The following is a 20556-nucleotide window of genomic DNA, read 5'->3' on the forward strand; positions in this document are numbered from 1 at the left end:
CTAAAAAAGTCTAAGTCTATATAAATAGCAGCCAGTTGTATTTGTATAGCCTCCTGAGGGTTACAGTAGGTCCGCTAACCGTCGCACGGTGGCAGCAATGAGCTAAACTACGTAGTTACTCTGCCGGAAATGAGAAGTAGAAGAAGAAGAATGTAACGTAGGGAAAAGAAAAGCTACAGTACCATCGCAGCGTCAGATGATTAGCTAATAGTAAAAACACTGTAAACCGAATGACAACGAATGTCGCCTCTATTTTCAGCATTACGAAACGGTGTTAGTTGTCAATAATGTCTGTTGGTCCGTTATTTACACTTTGAAGCCTCCCTCGCAGTGCTGATAATGCTGAAAATGAAGCTACCGATGAAAACGGGCGAGGAAGGAGGCGACGAGACGGCCGTGGACGATTCATTGGATCAGTCGGACCACCAGCATATTCCCCGGGCTGTACCTCCCTCTTCGGTGTCCGACGGGCTGGATGAGTCGCCGAGACCTTATGTGTGTCCACCCCAGCTGGACAAGGAGACTGTTTTTGAGTGGTTCGGCCTACATCTAAACCCCGCTAAGCGAGTCGAGTTCATGTGCGGGCTGCTACATATGTGCCAACCCCTGGAGCTCCGTTTTTTGGGATCTTACTTGGAGGATCTCGCTAGAAAGGATTACCATGTTTTAAGGGACTTCGAGTTTCGGGCAAATAGCCCGAGCGATTTGGGAGTGTTGACGGACGTGGTTGACCCAGTGGTTAGGTCCAAACTCCTAGTCTGCTTGTCCCTCCTCGGGTCTGACAGCAGGGAATGTGCTGGAATACTCTTTCGGATACTGAGCCATGTAGATCCGGCCTTGTTCTACAAAAATTATGACTACTCCCTTCCTCCATTCAGGGACCCTCACCACCACTCGTTCCACCCACCGTGTCAGGGCGGGAATGTGTACCGGCGGTCAGAGCAGACCTGCGGCTTCTCCACTAACGAAACAGCGGCAGGACCTCTGGAGCAGTTGGCGCTGCTTTTTACCATGGCCTCTCTACACCCAGCTTTCCATTTCCACCAGCGGGAGATGGTCCGAGGGCAGCTTGATAAAATCGAGCTTGCCATAGAGGAAGAGAGACGTCAAAATCAGCTTGGAATAAACGCCCAGACAACGGTAACCTTAGTACCATTACACGCTAAACTAGCTCTAAACTTGCTCGACTTCAACCTGTGTTCTTCAGTTGGTACTTCACGTCTCTAGCATAGCTAGCTAAAGTTATAAGTTAGCTAAGCTAATTAAATTATACATGTGTGGCTAAGGAAATAATAAGACGTAATTGTGCATTACACATAGGCCGATTACGCCAAGTACTGTAGCAGGAAAACGTAACTTTCCCAAAATGAGCTGTCGTGGCAGGACAGCTAATGCTAACAGAGTTAACGCTAGCTAACATACACAGCCAGCCATTAACCTGCCAGCAGCCGAAGTTTGCTAAGTGGTTCCAACCAGTTAAACAAGCCCAGTTCAAATGTATGGGACACTGCTATGCCTCCGTTGCTTCGGTCACATTGTGTAACGTCCTATTGTTTGTTGATGCTGCGGATTAATATTATCTTCCCAAATGCCCTGTGCAGTGAAAGTTATTAACAGGCTTAACATCACTGGATGTTAAGCGGTGCCCATATTAAAGCTACATCCGTAGAGTGCCAAGCGCTGGTCTGATAATGTAGTGTGATTATCAGACGGCCTGTAAACTGCTGCAGCAGGGGTTTGATAAAGGACTTTATGGTGTCTGCAGGCCCCCCCCCCCCAACCAGACAGCTGATCATACTAATTAATTCCTCCTTTGCCATACAAGTTTCGTTAATCAGATAGAGCTCGGGCTGTGGTGCCTGGTGAATTGGAGTGAAAACGTGCACCTGCTACGTTTCAGTTTCTTTTGATAGTAAAGGTAACTGTCAAGGCTATCAGCACTGCTAAGTCACCATTAGCAGTGCTGATAGCCAGACTGAGCTGTTGCCTACTTCTCACACAGCTGTTTCTCATGTCATCCCCTGATCTGCAATTTACCATCAGAGCATTTGATAACAACAGCTTCATGACATGAAGATGTGCCTGAGAAGTGGATCAGACGTGTGAGGAACACTTTATTTACATAGTAGCCATGCCTTTGTGTTTTGGTTTGCAAAACCTTTTTCCTCACCTTGCACTTCAACTAGCTGGTTTTCTCAATAAGACATGCATACAGGCTTAGTATCGTGTTTTCTGAAGGGATGTGACGACCAAAGTACAAGCCTAGTTACACAATGATGTACTGTAGTCGCTGTAGTACCTGTTGCCACCCCAAAGAAAACAATTACAGCTGCATTTGTTTCTCATATAGATCGGTAAGGACAAAAAAAAACTCAGAAATTGTAGACAAACGTGGGTGTAGCTTATTAGGAGGGGAATTAGGAAGCACACTGCCTTTTTAACAAAGCAGGTTTTTGGGGAAATCTGAACTGAATTTTCTCACTGAACTTTGAAACTTTGTTCCAGATCTCTGCCTTTTACAATGACACCCAGATAACCGTAAACCCTCTTTGCGTACCAGGCCCCATGGAGTCTTGGTTTAGTGCTTGCAGCAATGCTGTCAGTTACTGGAGCCACAAAATCCAAATTTGGCCAAAGTGTGAGGAGCTCACGTGGGAAGACCAAAACCCAACGGCTGAGTGGGTAGCACCTGCCAATCAAGCAAACATAATTCCAGACGTACTTATATGTTACAAAATGGCCACCAGGACACACATTTGAAGAACTGAAATAAGCAATCGCTTTAGTAATGTCTGAGCTTTCTTGAAGCTAGCATCTTGTAGCCTTTTGAGGAAACTACATAGGGGTGATTGCTCACTCAAACCCTTGTCCTATCTTTGTCTCTGTCAGTCAATATCTGTGATCCTCTCCCAGTCTTGAACCTCTGTCCATGGAGGTCCAAGTGTCAGCAGGCTTTTTATTCCATCTAGTTCCAAACTGCTGCTTGCTCCCCTCAGGTTGGGGATATCATTCAGTGAAAAGAAGCCCTGCAATGTTTGCTTGGAGTTTAACCCTCCAGTCTGTTGAAACATAGGGTTGAAATCATAAACATAAACAGTTACTGTTTCTGAGGCGAGGATGGATTATTGGCTGAGCCACACAGAGAGCTCAGGATTTCTCCCAGAAAATCCTTTAACAAAGGTGCTAAGAGTTTTCCGTCAGCTGACTGATTGTATTGGCCTTTGCGAAATGTATGTACACATAAAAATGGGGGGGAGGGTCATGTCCCTAATCTGAAGTCACGTTAGGAATGCAAAGCTGTTTTGCAGCCGACTCTCAAGTGTCAGAGCTTCCCCACCCGCACATAAAACCCCCCCTCACCCCTTGGGGTCTTTCTGTCTAAAGTTTACATTAGGGGGGCTCTAAGCAACTAAGTGATGTTAGGTAATGGTTAAAAATAGTAAAGTGATGCTAGGCCTTTTTTGTTTAATGCCGATTTATCACATCGATCACGTTTTCAGACACCCAGTTGCTCCAACTCTCTGCTTGAGATGAGGACCATGAGGTTGACATCATTGCGAGCCGGGGCACGGCCTGGTGGAGATGCGCTGCTCTTAATAAAATCACACATGCCATTTTTAGAGTGCCGTACTGTCTCTGGACTGTGGCGCCGTCGAATGTGGTAAAAAAGACAGAGGGAGAGAGGAACAGTGACTGAGAGGATGGTTGGAAACGAACAGTGGTTCCCCCTGCTTTTTGTGTGTTTACATTGTGTCCGTTTCCTCCCTTTTGACAGTTGTGCTTCAGTTGCCTTTTTTTGAAACGCCTCAGGCTATGTTTACATGATGTAGCTCGGCTGCTGTCAGTTTTTTCTTTTGTATTACATATTACGTTTGCTGTTCACTGTGTTGGGAAAGTTTGTGTAGATTGTAATTCATCAGATAATAATATGTTTACTTTGGGCCATTTAATCCCAGTCCTTATGTTTGCCAGATCTAAATGTTATCACAGTTTCTGAGTAATACTGGGATAGTATCCATCCCTAAAAATGACCTCCCATAGTAGTTTCTAAACAAACCAGTCCTGACATGGATGTTCCAACTTTGCGCTGTGCTCAAGCATTATAAATTTGCACTGACCTACCTAGCTATAAATAATTCAACATAAAACATTATATCTCAGATGCTGCTGATATGATTCTGCAAAATGGCCCCAGTGTGTTGTATGATGACACTTGTGAAACACATCACAGTCATGCTGTAATTAAAGTAATCAAAAATTGCAATGAAGTGACTAACTGGGTGTATTTTTGGTCCTCAGGAGCTGACGGGTCAGAAGGCGGATTACCTGCCCTCCCCAGCGCTGGGTTTGGGGGAATGCACAGCCCCCCATTCTCCTTGCCAGAGCCGACGCTCCAGCCGCTGGGCAACACAAAGAGAAGGTGAATGGAAGCAGTTATTGTACATAGTAATTACCATTAATTTGCTGCTGGTACAGCAGGGAGCTGGGCATTTCATCAGTCCGCTTCATTTACTCCGCCAATAAAAAACACTGAGCAGGGGACAAAGACCTGCCAAACTAACAGCTTTCCTCCATAAAGCAGGAACAGTTGTTGCCATAGCTACAATTCTTTTTGTTATTGTTTTTTTTTTGTATTTACTCATTTTCTTGGCCCAGTAATGGTTTTTATGTTTGCAGTTTTCGCAGCGACATATACAGCAGAGCCCCTCACATTTTTCTGCATTACATTAATTAATAATTTATTAAAAAGGTAAATTGTCCGGACACACAGACCGTACTGATTGATTAATGGGAGGCGCTACAATAACCCTGATAATTGTATAGGCTTTCAGTAGTCATATACTAGTAAGTGTTTTGTGTGAGTGTGACAGTTTATCAGTGCTCTCTGTTGTTGCAGCGGTGCATATAGAGGGAATCGTGCTCAGGGGCATCTCTCGGACCAGAATAGACAAGGAATACAACTTTGAGGTAGGTGACCACACTGCACGCAGGTTAAGCTGTCTGGTGGGAGTGTTCTCTTAGCATGATACTGTTTGCAAGACTGCAAACACTCAGTCCCTGATTTAGCGTAGTTTTGTCTGGTGTTTCCTTTTGGTGGGTGGCCAGAGATGCTGCAGACAGTTAGCTTGATAGTGGAATGTAACAGTATTAGCTTGGTGAGCAACCAATAAAATACATTTTCAACTCCCATGAGCGGCTTTTCTTTAACATGGCTCTCTGGCACAGAGGCACAGGGAGACAGTGGTATTTCCACATGGTCTCTTTTTTTTTTTTTTTTTGTCCAAAAACCATGTTCAGACACACACTGGTCAACTATACACAGAGTCTTTCTTTACAACAAGCACATGCACAAACAGACGGACAGTGAGCTCTATATCCAAGTACCAGTACTTGCTCCTTCTCCTGCCTTATTTTAAAAGTAAAGTAAAGTAATATTAGTTAGTTGTGGTGGGCAAATCTGGGGGACATTTTCTTTATTTCCTGTATTTTCTTTTGCCCCAGTTGGCCAATGCACTCACCTAATCCCAGGCTCCGATTCCATAGTGAGTCACTGTAGTTTTTGTTTGTTTGACTGACCACGCATGAGCTAAATAGGCATGTGTCATGTTCATCATGCAGCATAATTGATGTACTTGATCTATAGATATGAATACTGTTTATTAGTATGAAGATTCTAGCAGCCAGATTAGGCCACTGGTGCTATTGGGAAGGAGCAAATGGCTGTCTGTGGTCCTTTTGTGTCCATTAAGTACATGAATGGCTCCAAAGTGCTGTGTTTCCTGCTGCTCACACAGCTATAGGGGCGTTCAGGTCAGGCTTTTTGGGAACAATACTGATCACCAACTTAATTCAAGTAGAACAGGCCAGGCTGACACTGACGGTTTCCTGTTCTTGAACATTCAACAAAGCCCCTCTGTAAGAGAGACATTGCGAAAGCTTCCACTTTTGCCTCATGTCTGTGTTACCCTTATTTTCCAAGTCAGGATTGCAGCTCAAAATGATTGATATTTCCTACATGTATTTACTGTACTACTAGTACAAGTATTGTTCTGTTTCACTGGGAACACCAATGTCTGCCAACAGATGTACATGTTTTCCTATATAAGTGAATTACACAGTACTCAGTCTGTAGTTGTGGATGTGTGTCACTAAAGTGAATTGGAATAGTTGGCCCACATTAAAATGATCAAAATCGATCCAGTTTGGATAAGATACAGTGTGCTTACTAAAGCCTGAGGGCTTGTGTCCACATAGTGTTTTTCTCTGGCAGCAGAGCACCGGGGTGAAGCGCTTGTGCGGTGAGAGAAAAGGCACTGTGCGTCGGTTTTTGTTTCTATGACAACAATATCTCAATGAAAGGTCTGGTTCGACCCATTATCATTTTGAGATAGGGGGGAAAAAACGTTCTGGCTTGTTTTGTATCTCTTTAAACCAATCACAATCGCATTGGGCGGCGCTAAGCCCCGCATGCAGCGACTGTGCCCTTCGCAAAACGGTAACACGCAGATAGCGGAAGGGGAGGAGAATTCAGACTGAAATGGTCGGCCAATGGCGGACTCACCCCAACAGCCCACCTCCGGTGAATCAGACTACTTACACAGCTAACAACAAGCTTACAACGCGTAGGGTGATAAAAGTACAACAAACTCTTCCCAGCAGCATTCAGTGTCCGGCCGATCTGCTTCCCACAAATGGGCTTTTCTGTCTCTCCAGCGCCTTTCTGAAAAGTTCAGAGATTTTCCAATCGAAACGCTCGGAGTGGCTGCACAAGAAAGGCAGAGCGCTCTGAGAAAAGACTCTGGGTGCAGCGCCTTTTCTTTAGGCGGCAGCCTGCTGGACACAAGCCCTAACTGAGCATAGCTTTGCAATAAGAACATATAGCCTGCATCAGCTCACTTGTGATTGTCTTTATAAATTTATCTGGTGTTGCGTGTTGAGTCATAGTCTACTAGTTTTGTGACGCAAAACTGAACAAGATGCTATCTAATATGTAGCGAGCAAGGGAGGGTCCGTCTGTTTGGATGTTCACTTGGCGTTACACAGCGCCACACAGCCATTTCCCTTTTGACGGTGCATATTTTCCATTGTAGTGTGTGTCTTGATGGAGAATATCCTCCTGTCTCCTGTGTTTCAGGTGAAGTGGTCAGACTCTTCTTCCAGCAGTGTGACCAAAACCCATCTAGAACTGGAGAATTTCCTTCTTAAGGTACCCACTTTTGTTGAAGTTATTGATATTTTTTTTTTCACCCATCCAGTGCACTGACAAGTTATAGGTCCTCCTGCCAGTCGCACAGACAAGAAAAACCACAGGTCCTTGTCAAGGACACCACTCCTTACAAGGAGTAAATGCAGGATTTATGTTGTGTTACATATGCAACTCCAAAGTGTTAAACATTGCATGAATAAAAATGAACATTATCAAATGAATAAACACAATAAATTGTTTAAAATATATAAATAAACCTACAATTTGTGAAATACACAAAATCACTATAGTTACACCCATAAAAAGCATAATACTTTGGGTTGCGTTTACGCCTGTATAGTGTGAGCGCTAGACGTTATGTGGCCTGTGTAGACAGCTGAACATACAGTACACAAACAAAGACAATAAACCTCTGTAGCCTTAGCGCAACAAGGCTGTTCATGCTACATTCCTAGCCGGCTAAGTGGCTAGGCCGGCTTGTAAGCTCGGTTTATTACTCGGCATCAAAGTGAAGAGCCAATGTTAGCAGTGTTAGCTAGCTCCCGTGAAAGACTCTCGCACTCTGAATTACCAGCTAACATTAGCTAATAAAGCTCACAACCTCTTCTGGCTAGTTAGCCAACTAGGTGTGTAGCATGAGCAGCGTTGTAAGGCTAAATAAATAAGGAGATGTTGCTAACTGGCTAAGGTTGGTAGCAGTTGTTGAGCTTGCTAGCTCTGCTAGAGGCAGGGGACAAAAGGTGAGGGGGGACTGAATGGGAAATGGCATTATAAAATAAATGCCGACTTTTGAAAAAGGGCATTTTGAAATAAAAAAAATTCTCTTACATAACAATGAACTCCTCTGTTATTATGAAAACAAGAATGGTGAAATAACATTTCATAGTAAGAGTCAATTACTAAAACTTTATTTGCCATATCAACATAATTGATTAGAATTTGTCTAAATTGAGCTCTCTTAAACAGAAAAAGATGAAAATGGTAAAGTAGACTCAAAGTAATGAGTTGAGTTTTAATAATTTATTCAATTATTTCACAACTGATTGTTTCATTGATATACATTTTTTTTGCACAGTGTGTTCATGTGATTTTCTTATTTCATATTGAACACTTTGGGGTTTCCATAGCTACGTAGCTGTATCCACGCTGATTTTCCAGACTTGTTGGGCATGGAGTCACATTATTTGCCTAGGTCATGTTCATAAGTCATCTCCCGCAGCTCCTTTTGAATTGAATCTTGTGTAAAAAAAAAAAAAAAGAAATGCAATAAACGGGAGTGTATTAATGCAGGCAAAGATGTGGAATCTTAGCTAAGTTCCCAGTTCAGTTCCTGGTCATGTCTGCATTATGTGAGGGGACACCTGTTGGTGTATCAGCACCATGGACAGTGTCATAACAATGTCACCGACCTGTTAGGCCTTTTTCACGCAACACATTTTGACATGTCACAGTAGGAAGTAATAATACAATGAATGATGGCTGAATTCCATGTACCAGATTTGTGCAAGTTTACACATGCATCGCTGCAGCTCTAGCTTGCGTCTGTAGCTGTTTAGAGAGATGACGATAGCTTTGTTGGTGCAGTGTTTCTCACTGTGTCCTGCCTGATGTTTACCTCCCCTCTTCCTCTGCGCAGCTTCCCAAGGATCAGTGTACGGAGTCTTTTGAGAAGAACATCCTGAGACTTCTGAACCAGGGGGACCAGAAAGAGAGCCGGGAGGTGGAGAAGAACCTCAGGTACTTTACATTTATGTGTCTACCCTTATGTCAAATAATTGTGTGATTGTGTCAAACCGCACTCCTGACTATGGTCATTTCATTTGGTTCTTCAAGGATAAGACGTCGACATCTGTCTCCTTTTAACCCTCTTTTTTTTCTTTCGTGGTGATTCCCTGTATGTAATAATCCTGAAATACATTCTAACTCCGTTCACATAGGAGAGAACCAAAACCCACACTTTCTGCCATCTTGAAGCAGTCAGTAGAATTTTCTCACCTAGAAGAACCTAAATTAAAGCAGGAAACGGCCCATAGAACAGCGGTTACAGCATGTTTGATGCGAATGAGCTATTGGTTGTTACACAACATGACTTATTGTGAGTGAAGAAGATTTGCAGCCAGTGAGTGTTATTCATGCTAACATTGTGTCAGGCATGCCAGACAAGGGACCATATATATTGTGTGTGTGTGTGTGTGTGTGTGTGTGGACATGTATTTTTCATGTTCATGTATTCATGCATTGTGGAAACAAAAGTCCCCACAATGTACACCATTACGTTATGGTTACAATAAGGTTAGGCTTAGGTTTAGGTTAGGGTTAGGATAGTCTCCAGGAAATGAATGGAAGTCAGTGGAATGTCCTCTGTGTGTCAATGTTGGATGGGTAGTCAACCACCGACAAGGGGTGAGGCTGATTTTCCACTACACCCTTTTTGTGATACACAACTAACACACACACACACACACACACACACACACACACACACACACACACACACACACCATGGTGCACACCAGTTTCATTTAGTGTGAAGTGAAACTGTTGAAAGTGAAACTGTTGAAAGTGAAACCTATCTGCCTGAACTCAAGCTGTTCGTCAGCTGTCCAGCCCACAACTCGGCTGCATCACAGTCATCTTCGCTGCTTGCCGTTGCTCTTATAACCCCCCTCATCTTTTTACGGGTCTAGGCTTAACTGGTGCCATAGGAGATATGAAACTGTGGCTTATTATAAAGTGATTCTCATAGGATTCCTTCCTCCTTTATAGATCCAAAAACAAGTATATAGTATAGGAACATAACTTATATTTTTGGAGAAAATGGAAGGGAAAATGTTTGGATGGTAATGTCACACACGTGTGTGTAGGATTAGAATATGTCTTAAGTTTTGCTGAGCTGCCTACCACTAATGCATTGTAGTTATTCTGCTGCCTCATGCATTAGATCCACTGAGAGAACCTAACACTAACAGCCAGCTTCCCCCTGTTCTCTGTTCTCTGCCTCCTCCCCTCTGTCCACCTTTAGGGAAAGGTTCCTGTCCGCACCTCCAGTCTTCAGACAGACCAGAAAGGTCTGCAGCTTCTTCAATTGTGACTCCAGTTACTCTACAAAACCCACTTGCTGCCGATGTGAGTTTTCCTCTTCAAACATGTGCTCCTTTCTCATGGATATTCAGCGGCTGTTTGACATGGTGCCTTTACATTTCACTGTCATTGTATTGAGTATATGATTACATCAGAAACAGAATCAGAAATACTTGATTGATCCCCAGGGGGAAATTAGACAAGTTACAGTTACAGTGTGACAAATGACAGGTCCCGAGGTCCTCTGTTCACTACAATGGGAGAAGTGAGCGATTATGACCGATTCTTTCGTCCCGTAGTGACCGAAGTGAATATTGGACCAATTTTTCACAAGCCACATATCTCCTGAACATTCTGATACTAATATGGCATTTTTCAGACGGACAAATCAGGAGAAAATGAAACTTTGTTGGAGACCTGTCTCTGTCTCAGCAACACACTCTCGCGAGATCTGGCATCACAGATATCACTTCTCGCTGCAGGTGCTGAACTGGCGGTGAATTAAAAGTTAAAAGCAAAATGAAACGTGTGTTTCTGTGCTTAATAACACTATTATTGTTATTATTTAACTGTTTTTGGAGCGTAAGGTGACCACCATGCACCATTTCATAATATTGGCGCAGCTTGTAATGCGTCATCTTCTGTTTATAGAATATCTCTGAAAAGGTGCCAGATGGTAAACATGCATCCAAGAGGATGCTGGGGAGGGCTTGGCCAACTTTAAATGTTGCAAGTCGAGCAAGCGCTGCATTTCTTTGATCCGTTTAGTTTTAGTTTAGTAAATATATATACTGTAAAAATGCAATGTTTTAAGGAGCAAGAACATTACTGCAGCCATTTATGACCATCAGACATGGAAAGAAGCCACCGTCGTTGGTATTCTTGAAATAGCAGTGTCAAAGTATTTTCTTTGCACAATTATTAAATCATCATCATCTGAATACTTCTTGATATGTACCTGGGTCCATTCAAACATAGTTAATTGTTAGAGATAAAACAGTCTCAGTTGGTCAAAGGCAGAACTCACATGGCTGTTTTATGAGGTCACCGCCTATTTTATATTCATACATGATACAGTGACTCATTAGCTGCACAACAACACCAGAGACAGCTGGACAGCACAGAGAACGTGTAAACTGTCAGCCAACTAATGTCAAGCTAGCAAGCGCAACAGAGTCTACCACATTTAGCTAGTTAGCACCCATTAGATAGAGCGACAGCAGTGCTAAAGTAATCCTGAATCAACTGCCTAGTAGCTGCTGTTTAAAAGAGCCCTTCAATTAAATATTGTTAGTGATATGCAATGGTCAAAATGAGTTATTTCAACCAAAATTATAATTCAATAATATTGCTGTGTCTGTCTGGACTTCCAGCACACCAGACTTAGGCTATTATTCATCAGACTCAAGACTAATTAGACACATGGTTCATCAGTATTCACTATTCATCCACACGCACAAACTGGATGTTACAAAGCCGTAATCCACAGTTCGCATACCTGTCGACGCCCGACCAGCTGGTGAGCGCTGTATGAAACTGAGCCTTGTCCAAAGTGTGATCACTGTTGTCTTTTTTTCTTTTTATAGGCAATTGCCAGCTGGGGAAGGCCTACCAAGGAGACTGTTCTGATGCCTCCAGTCAGGAGGAAGGTGAGAAGAAGAAGTGAAATTATTCAGCTCATTTCCCACTGTGATGTTTTTTTTGTCCCCCCCCTCCCCCAATGTGGAGAGTAATAGTGGCAGAAGAAATGCTCAAGAGCACGTATACCCAGTGAGTGAGGCCCTCTAACCCGGGCCGCAGTCGTAGCTGGAGCTACATATTAAAAAAAAGCCTAACTAGCGTCTATTTTTGGAGGCCGTTTTTTGAAAGGCGAAGTTTCAAATCTCTCATATTTCACGGCTATATTTGCCACGCTGCGCTGAGTTTGGATGTGTACAGGGCCGCATGTAACGGCCGGAGTGAATGCAAGAGGCATGGTATAGAGAGTTACAATGAAGGACGTAGCTTTAAATGAAAGGAGATGGGCTGTCATTAATAGTTGGAAATATCATCTGTAGTCATGTTCCTTCCTGGGATTTCGGGACGAAATGATTTCATAATGTGTGCTGCAGTACAGAGAGAGGTCGGGCTATGTTTAGCTGAGGTTAGCACAAGAGACTGAACCGTTAAAAGTAATTAAATAGGCCTCCCAACGACACTCAATTCTTACTGTATATATAATGTGCTGTACTAGAGTCTGGCTGGAGCTATGCTTTACATGCAGACATATGGTGAAAAAAATGCCAGCACTGTACTTCATTGATTAACCGGTCCAGTCACATTTCCCCAATGTGCCACTTTCAGAATAAACATTCTCTGGCAGCAGCTGGTGGTAACAGACTGTTTGAGTTCAATTTAAGTTGTTCTTTCCTACTTTTATGTTTGTCTTTTCCTGTTTTTGTCTCCTTTAACGTTGAGAAATAATTGGAGTAATAAGAGGACGTCTTTGACTTAATTTGAAAGGATATCTCTAGTATTTTCTACTACTACTACAACTACTAAGAGTTGCAATTGTTAGTAGTTAAATGTAATATATATGTCAGTATTGTTAAAATACAGCTGATCTTCTTTTTGCTGGAGTTTTCAGGATAGAGTATGGTGTAGTATGGCTTTGGGTTCTATTATGGGTTTAGCAATAACAGCTAGCTCTTTTTAAGAGAGATGATGCGATGGCCGTTTTTCTGTATTCCTCAAATATCTTGTCACAGTGGGAAATCATCAAAAAAAAAAGCATTCATGAATATTGATTAACAGTAGGTGTAACGATGTCTTATTGATTCTTGTCTCAGATTTAGAGTTGTACGTTCAGGGGCACAAGAAAAAGCACGGGACCAAGAGTCCATGTCAAGGGTAAGTAGACTGTCGGTGGTCTGAACTGTTTTCATCTCTGTGATGAAACTGTGTTTACTTGCATCCCCAACAGGACTTGGTACATAGAGTTGTGTTGATGAAAGTATGAAAAAAGAGAATGCACGTTAAATTCCGTAACAGCAGTGAAGCATGCTGAGGCTACATTTTTGGAGGCCCTTTTTTTTTTTTAATGGCCTGATACACGCTTCAAAGGACAACTACAACTTGTATTCCCCCTGTTCTCCACCAGTCTCTCTAGTGCCAAGGCCTCCCAGGGGGATGGTTGGAGGGGGGGCCACGCTGCAGAGCTCAATGGTCCATCAGAGAGGAGGAAAAGCTGTACACTGAGGAGCAGCCAGGAGGCTGAGCAGGTGAGGGTTGAGGGGGGATGGACATGGGCTGGGCAGCAGGGCTCTTTCCACAGCTGCTGTAACTGGAATAACGGCCGACACATTTACACGCTCGTGTACTAGGGTTGGCCGATCGTTTCTATGTTCATATCGTCCAATCGTGGTTACTCGACATGGCATTTCCAGTGGCCTGTGCTGCACTGCGACTGCTTTGAAAGGGCCTTAGTCTTAGTGTCAAAGAACAACACAATATCTTGTATTTGGGGATATTATGGGTTTTACCCATAAGTTTAAGTATGTTTTAGATTTCTCGAACAGAATAAGCAATATAGTTACTTAATATCCAAATTTGATTATTGTACTATTTATGGGTGATTAAACACATTTCTACAGTTAAAATATTTGTATTACCTTAATAATGACATTTAGTAGTAGCCTAGTAGCAGTAGTATATTTGTTTTTAATCAAAAATGTATTCTCTGTTTAGCTTCTTCTTTTTTTTTTTTAATTATTATTGACGTTAGAATTGAATTTGGATTAAAGATAATCATATTTGAATCACTGAATAATCACCTTGAGTGTGGCTCAGCATCTGACGGAGCTTTGGAATAATCTAACCTTTAAGCTCTCTGCAAGTTAAAGTCGCGTGAATAAACATTTGTGTGTGGACATTTTATTTAAAATAGTTCTAAAAAAAATCTATTTAACAGCAATGTCGCCTCTATTCAAACAAATCACAAACCAAATCATAACGTTAACTACCCGTATGGAGCGCAGAGCAAAGTTTTTGGCTTTCAAATCCACTCAGATTTTACAGTTGATATACCATCCAATCGCTAATCGGCTACTCTGTTCACAGATTCTTGTCACAATAATCCTTGTCATAAAAGTGTTTGGAACATTTGCTGTTCTTCAAATGTATCACTTCCAGTACCAGGCATTAACAGTTGGGCTGTTTGTAGAGGAGAACAAAACATCAGTGTTAGTGGCAAAGTGAAGGCAGAAATCACTGAAAATGATAGATAGGAGGATCTGTTGGTCCAGGTGTTCTCTAAGGTCTGGCACAAACGTAGGAGTAGGACTACTGTAAACAGGAGTTTACAAACGGCAATTAAAAAAAGGAACAAGCTCGGCTCCGCTATGTAGGTGACGATGGCGGGCCTTGATTAGTTTTTTTGGGGGGGGGGGGGTTTCTGTCACGAGACAGCAGCAGAGGCATTAAGCAGACTCGCTCTAATGATTAACTCGACTGTAAAGCTTGGCGGCGCAGTTCACAGTAATCCCATCGACACCGGTTAATCATTAATGGTTGCGGTTACATGTATGTAGCATGTTACGGAGCCGCTCTCCCAGTCCCGCTGGCTGGCTGGCTGTGTCCCGCGCCGCCACTTGGACGCGAGTGCTCGCCACTAATCTCAACCGATAAGATGTCACGACCGTGTGTGTGTGTGTGTGTGTGTGTGTGTGTGTGTGTGTGTGTGTGTGTGTGTGTGTGTGTGTGTGTGTGTGTGTGTGTGTGTGTGTGTGTGTGTGTGTGTGTGTGAGACGGCAGCTGCTGACAAAGCACATCCTCTCCCTCCTCCCCCGTCACAATAGAGGCTTAACACACTGTGAATGCCTTTCTGTGCTGCTGGACACTGCTACACGTTGTGTGTGTGTGTTGTTCCAAATGTCGTGACTTTGTAATGGCAATAATTATAGTGGATGATGCTGTATCCATTGTATTTATTAGAGGTGTCGTTAGGGAGTTCAACCTCACATTTTTGCAAATTTTGCAAATGATTGCGAATGTACATTTTTCCATAGAATGTGAGGAAAAATGCAGCAACGGTATATTTGGAATTAACTTAACAAAAGTATACCATCTCTTACTCTAATTTACAGCAGTATGTGTAACACATAGAAATCGTTGATTGTAGGACATTCCCATGAACAGTGCACATACAGTGCCCCTCTATCCTCCTTACATTAATGCACCAGTCTAGGATATTTAGTATTTAGTGTGTTTAGTAATATACTGTAGGTTTTAATTATCCCATTATATTGTAAAGAAATTGAAGGCAATGTTAATGGCCCAAACTTGGAACGTGCAAATGCTGTGTTTTTTAAAGCGAAACTTGAAGTGAAGTGGTTCTGACTCACTGTCCTCCTCACAGCACCAGGACGCCGAGAAGAGAAGCCACGCAGTCACGAAAGCAAAGAGCAGAGGCCTGCCCACAGACAGGTGGGTCCGCTATCAATGCTGGAGGGTGGAACTGTAAAATATATACATTTTGTATCCCTTGTTACTGTGTTTCTCTGTTGACCTCACTCTGTCCCCTGGTCTCCCATCGTCGTTGTTTTTTTTGTTGTTGTTTTTTTTCCAGGGACAAGGGGAAGGGGAAGGGTGCTGCTTTTGTAGCCAATGGTAGGCTGGTGCCTCGGAGGAAAGGTGAGTGTCTGGGTGATGGTAGCTGGACGATATAATTAAAATGATAATCCTCCCGGTTGAGCCTCTAAGCCTGTCAGCGTGAATCATCTGCATTATGTTAAACAGTTTCAAACCAGGTGATCCTGCCTCCCAGAAACCGGATTAGTCACCTGAAGACTGCATCTCAGAATAACCTTCTTTTTTTATTATTTATTGTCTTACTAACACAAGGCCATGCTGACTGCACATGTGACATTCAGTGTGGTATGCACAGAATTGCATGCCCCCCCCATTTCAGGACATGCAGAACTCTGATATGTCCATGAAATTATCCTGAAGCCTGTTATTCACTGGAAAAATCCTTTTTATCCTAAATTGCTCCTTTTTTTCATTATGTAAATGTATTTAGACAGAACTATAGTCCGAGGTTTTCAGACAGTGAAGTAGTAGTAGTAGTAGTGTAGTTCGACCTGCTCATTTGGGCTCTCATCAATACGGTCAGTAGTTGGAGCAGCAGGGGCGGTGACACAAGGCTCATGAGGCAGTTCAGGTACAGTTTGGTAGCCTGTAGTTTAACACACTGATGCTGTTGCAGATGGAGGTTCTGGTCCAGATACCTTTGGCGAGACGTCATCAGAAAGCTACAGCTCTCCATCCAGCCCTCAACACAGAGGACCAGAGAGCATGGATAGTGAGGATGACAACAACAAAGGTAAAACAGACACATGCTATGTATAAAATACACTTTACACGAAGTAAAGTTTTTGGAATGAAGCATGCACATGTAGTGTGCTACGCGCCTCTCTTTACCGTCCTGTGTCACAAGGATGTTGGTGTAACGTGGACTGAACCTGTGCCTACCTGATCTTGTTTTCTCCGTTAGATACGGACAGCCACTCTGATGACTCCTGCAAAGGTCCGGGCCCTGACATGTTCTTCGCCCACCAGACTGACCCAGCTCTTGTGGCGGAGGTCCCCTCTGTCCACCCTCTGTCTCCCAACGACCTCCAGGCCCACATGGAGCCGCTCTGCCCGGAGACCAACACAGATTTCCCCCCTCTCTCCTTCATGCGTTCCCTGCCCTATGTGCTCCCCAACGGGGCCGCTGACTCTCCACTTCCACTGGTCCCTCCTCCCAGCCAAAGTATCGTCCCCGATGTGAAGCCCTCGTCTGGGACGCTGATGATGCAGATACCCCTAGTGCCTCCAGCTGTCCCGGGCCCTGGAATTGTGGGAGACCCAGAGAAGAGGGACATGCTCCCAACCTTTGGTATTCCACCTATTGGCCACCCTTCAGGAAGTCCTGCTGTGCAGCCTCTGCTGCAGAGGTTCAAAACAGCTTTGTCTCACAGCCAAGGTGGCCCTGATGGAGCTTCAGGAAGTGGCTCTACTCCTGCTGCCCCACAGGCTCCACACCAGGCTTTAAGAGCCATGAGTGTCATGTCTCCTGGCCCCACATCCTACTCTTCTCCTCTTCAGCAGTCTCTGCCCTGCCAAGACCCGGCCAGTGTCAGCTCAGGCCTGGCGTCCTCTCTGCCACATGTGGAGACCTCACATGCCAAGCACCCCGGCTTAACCTTACCATCTGGTCTGCCTTCTCCCTACACCCTGCCCCCTGTCCCCACCTCTGTCCTGCCTACTGTAGGAACCCCTGCAGCCACCGGAATAGCTCCGTCTCCTGGACATGTACAAGTAGCTGTTCCCCCAGCTGTGCCCACCCACACCCCTGGACCTGCCCCCAGCCCCAGCCCAGCACTTACTCACAGCACGGCGCACAGCGACTGTACTTCCTACAGCAACAGCAGTGCTTCCTGCGGAAGTGCCCCTGGCAACCCTATTAGTTTTCAGCAATCCCAGCAGCCAACACCACCACAGCCACAACAACAGCAGCAGCAGCAGCAACCAATGGGCTGTGGGACCTGCGGTTGTCACAACAACTGCGGCGGCCGAGCCAGCAGCAGTAACAACAACGGTGTCAGCGGTGCCTCCGGCTGCCAAGCACCCTTATTCTTCCCTGCCCACCAGATGGCAGCAGCGGCACGGCAGGTGTTCAGCGTCCCACCGCCTCTCTTCCAGCTCACAAGCCTGTGCAGTAACAGTTACCTCACCCATTCCCAGTCCCCTCACCAGGCCAATGGCGCTGCCACCCTGTCCCCCTTCTTCCCCACCGCTCCGCCTCCTGCGCACCCCCCTCCCTACGGCCCCCTCCACACCCACTCTCACAGCCATGCAGACGTGCCGTCGCATATGCTGGGCACCCAGGCTGCCGCAGTGGCAGCTGCGAACTACAACCTCCAGCAGCAGATGGCGCCGGCAGCGTCGTTCTGCCAGCGCGTCTACCAGCACGTGTACCCAAATCCCCTGGGGATGCTGCCCGCCGCTACTCTGGGGGGAGGTGGAGTCAATAAGAAGAACGGCAATGTGTCCTGTTATAACTGTGGTGTGAGCGGCCACTACGCTCAGGACTGCAACCAACCCTCCATAGACTCCACACAGCAAGGTAGTGCAGCTACACGGAACAGGGAGAAACAGAGGAACCCTTAGTTTTCCTCCCCCAGAACCCCAAGCAACATTCAGCCCAGAAAAGTTAGGGCTCATCCTCACCACGTATATTTTGAGCTGTTTAGTTTCAGCTCTGGTGGGTGACCTCCTTCAGTTTGGTTTATTTGGCCAGAAGAGAAGCTGTGCCACCGGAACATTCAATAAACCCGCTAAAATGCTTGAAAATGCAAGCGTCGCCTTACTTCCGGGACACCTGTATCGCAGTGTGTGGTAGAGTCAGAATGTGAGTGTTACCTGGAATAAATGGCAGAGAAGGAAAAGCATGGCAAAACGCAGACAGATGTGTCATACGCAGCCATCAGGGACAAGAATAGAGTTTTGTTTTGGCTTCATCAAATTCCACTGTGATTGGTTATCCCATGAGAGTACCGTGCCGATGCCAGCCCCTGGTTTGCATGTATTCAAGGCAGACAGGAGTGAAACTAACCAAACACACTAAAAAAACAACAGGCAGTAGGTGTGACCACACTCTTAATGGGTTTCCGCCTGTTTATAAGAAGAAGCAAAACATGAGCGCTTGTTTTAGGCTGAACTTTAAACGTGAAGCCCCTCCATGAAACTTAAGGCTTGCGGCTCCGTCGATAAACTGAATCGCGAGCTCGCTCATTCGCGATTAACAGGCTGCAGATTTCTCTCAAGGGGGAGCTGTCGCGTCATCAGCAGCGACCCCTGCCAACCTGCACCACCTAGAGAAGATCTGCAGCTGTAGACATGTCAGTGTCGCCTCCTACAGGCCACGCAGGTAATACTTGAATAGCTAAACAATTGTGCCACCTGCAGTTTCGTGGGTGTTTTTTTGAGGTTTTTATCAGACTAAAGAAAACCCCTACAGCAGTTAACGCTCTGTGCATGCAGGTGGTACAAGTGGTAACATGCGGGGGGGGGGGGGGTTGGGTTTTTTTTTGCGGATTTTCTTCCATTGGCCACAAGTGGCAGCAGTGCTTGAAATCAACCCCGGACTAGCCAAAGGAACGTGGACCACGAGCCGCTTCCCTAAGCTTTTCTATGGGGGTGACACAGTCCCAGTGTCAGTGTGTAACCTCGATAGCGGGTCTGCAGGTCTAATCTGGTGCCACTGCTCGAAGCGTACGAAAACTCCGTTTACAGGCAGAACGGTAATCCCTCCACTGCAAACACCGTCTCACGCAACAAAGTCGCTTTCCATGAAAGTCGGCATTAATAGCAGACATGATGCGTCTTTGAGAAAGGAAGTTAAAGCAAACCAGTGACTGCCGGGATGGCACAACACGCTCCGTTCATAGCGTAAGATACTCTGAATGAGTTGAATTAAGAAGAGGAATACATGTTTAGATCATTCCACAACATTCAAGGCCCTCTGGCCTTTAGTAATGTTCAGACTTTTGTCTTTTCAACTGTCCACTGATTGTATATCCTCTGTGTGTTTGGATGCATCTCTGTATGTGTGCATGTGGTTTGCTTGTGTGTTGGTGTTTGCATTGCAGGTGGCTTCCGGTTAAAGTACGCAGCCTCCCACATTTCAGAAGCACTTGACAATGCCGACTGAAGAAGAAGAAGAGGAAGAAGAAAGGATGAAGGGGGGTGGGGGGTCCTCTGGTCTCGCTTCCACAGTGACGGTCCTCTGTTCTTCCCCAGGCTTCTGTGTACTTCAGGAAAAAAAAAAAAAAACATTCTCAAAAAGAAAGGAGTTGACCTGCCAAGGGCTGAGTGGACAAAGCCTTGTACTTGTGCCTGAGAGAAATCTTGTTCCCACTGTCTCGTGCACACCGACAGTCCCTTCCCTTTCAGTTTGTTATTGATATTTTTGCACTGAGGGTTGGAAACGATTAACTTATTACTTAATTATTAGGAAGATTTTTTTTTGTTTTTACATTCAAGTGGAGTCTCAACTAGTCTCAACTGAAAAAGGTTCTTATACACATATTTCTGAAACAGCGTATTTATGCTCCCCCTCCCCCTTTCCCTCATTATTACTGTTCATCTAGGGTTTTATTGACAGAATTGTACAGCAGTTTTCAAAGATTAGAACAAGAATCAACATGAAGCGACGTAAGCAAAGTGGATTTTAGTTTTGTTTT

The 20556-nt window shown here is 44.6% G+C and overlaps 1 protein-coding gene across 1 annotated transcript; it reads left to right on the forward strand.

Annotated features, from left to right (window-relative positions):
* Positions 1-339: 339 nt before the first annotated feature.
* zcchc2 (zinc finger, CCHC domain containing 2) lies at positions 340-20175 on the forward strand. The gene is made up of 14 exons (XM_070928359.1): positions 340-1140; positions 4300-4420; positions 4898-4968; positions 7136-7207; positions 8844-8944; positions 10230-10333; positions 11875-11937; positions 13117-13177; positions 13428-13548; positions 15684-15751; positions 15894-15958; positions 16533-16649; positions 16821-18437; positions 19963-20175. The coding sequence occupies exons 1-14, from the start codon at positions 340-342 to the stop codon at positions 20022-20024; spliced, it is 3444 nt and encodes a 1147-aa protein (XP_070784460.1). The 3' UTR covers positions 20025-20175.
* Positions 20176-20556: the final 381 nt, after the last annotated feature.

This window comes from Enoplosus armatus, chromosome 21 (assembly GCF_043641665.1).
Source record: "Enoplosus armatus isolate fEnoArm2 chromosome 21, fEnoArm2.hap1, whole genome shotgun sequence".
Taxonomy (NCBI): Eukaryota; Metazoa; Chordata; class Actinopteri; order Centrarchiformes; family Enoplosidae; genus Enoplosus; species Enoplosus armatus.

Bases quoted from the DNA above. Each gene is read 5' to 3' on its own strand.
- zcchc2 (XM_070928359.1), top strand. From the start codon at position 340: ATGCTGAAAATGAAGCTACCGATGAAAACGGGCGAGGAAGGAGGCGAC. The intron at 4,421-4,897 runs GTGAATGGAAGC...CTGTTGTTGCAG, and splicing joins CTGGGCAACACAAAGAGAAG to CGGTGCATATAGAGGGAATC. The intron at 10,334-11,874 runs GTGAGTTTTCCT...TTCTTTTTATAG, and splicing joins AAAACCCACTTGCTGCCGAT to GCAATTGCCAGCTGGGGAAG.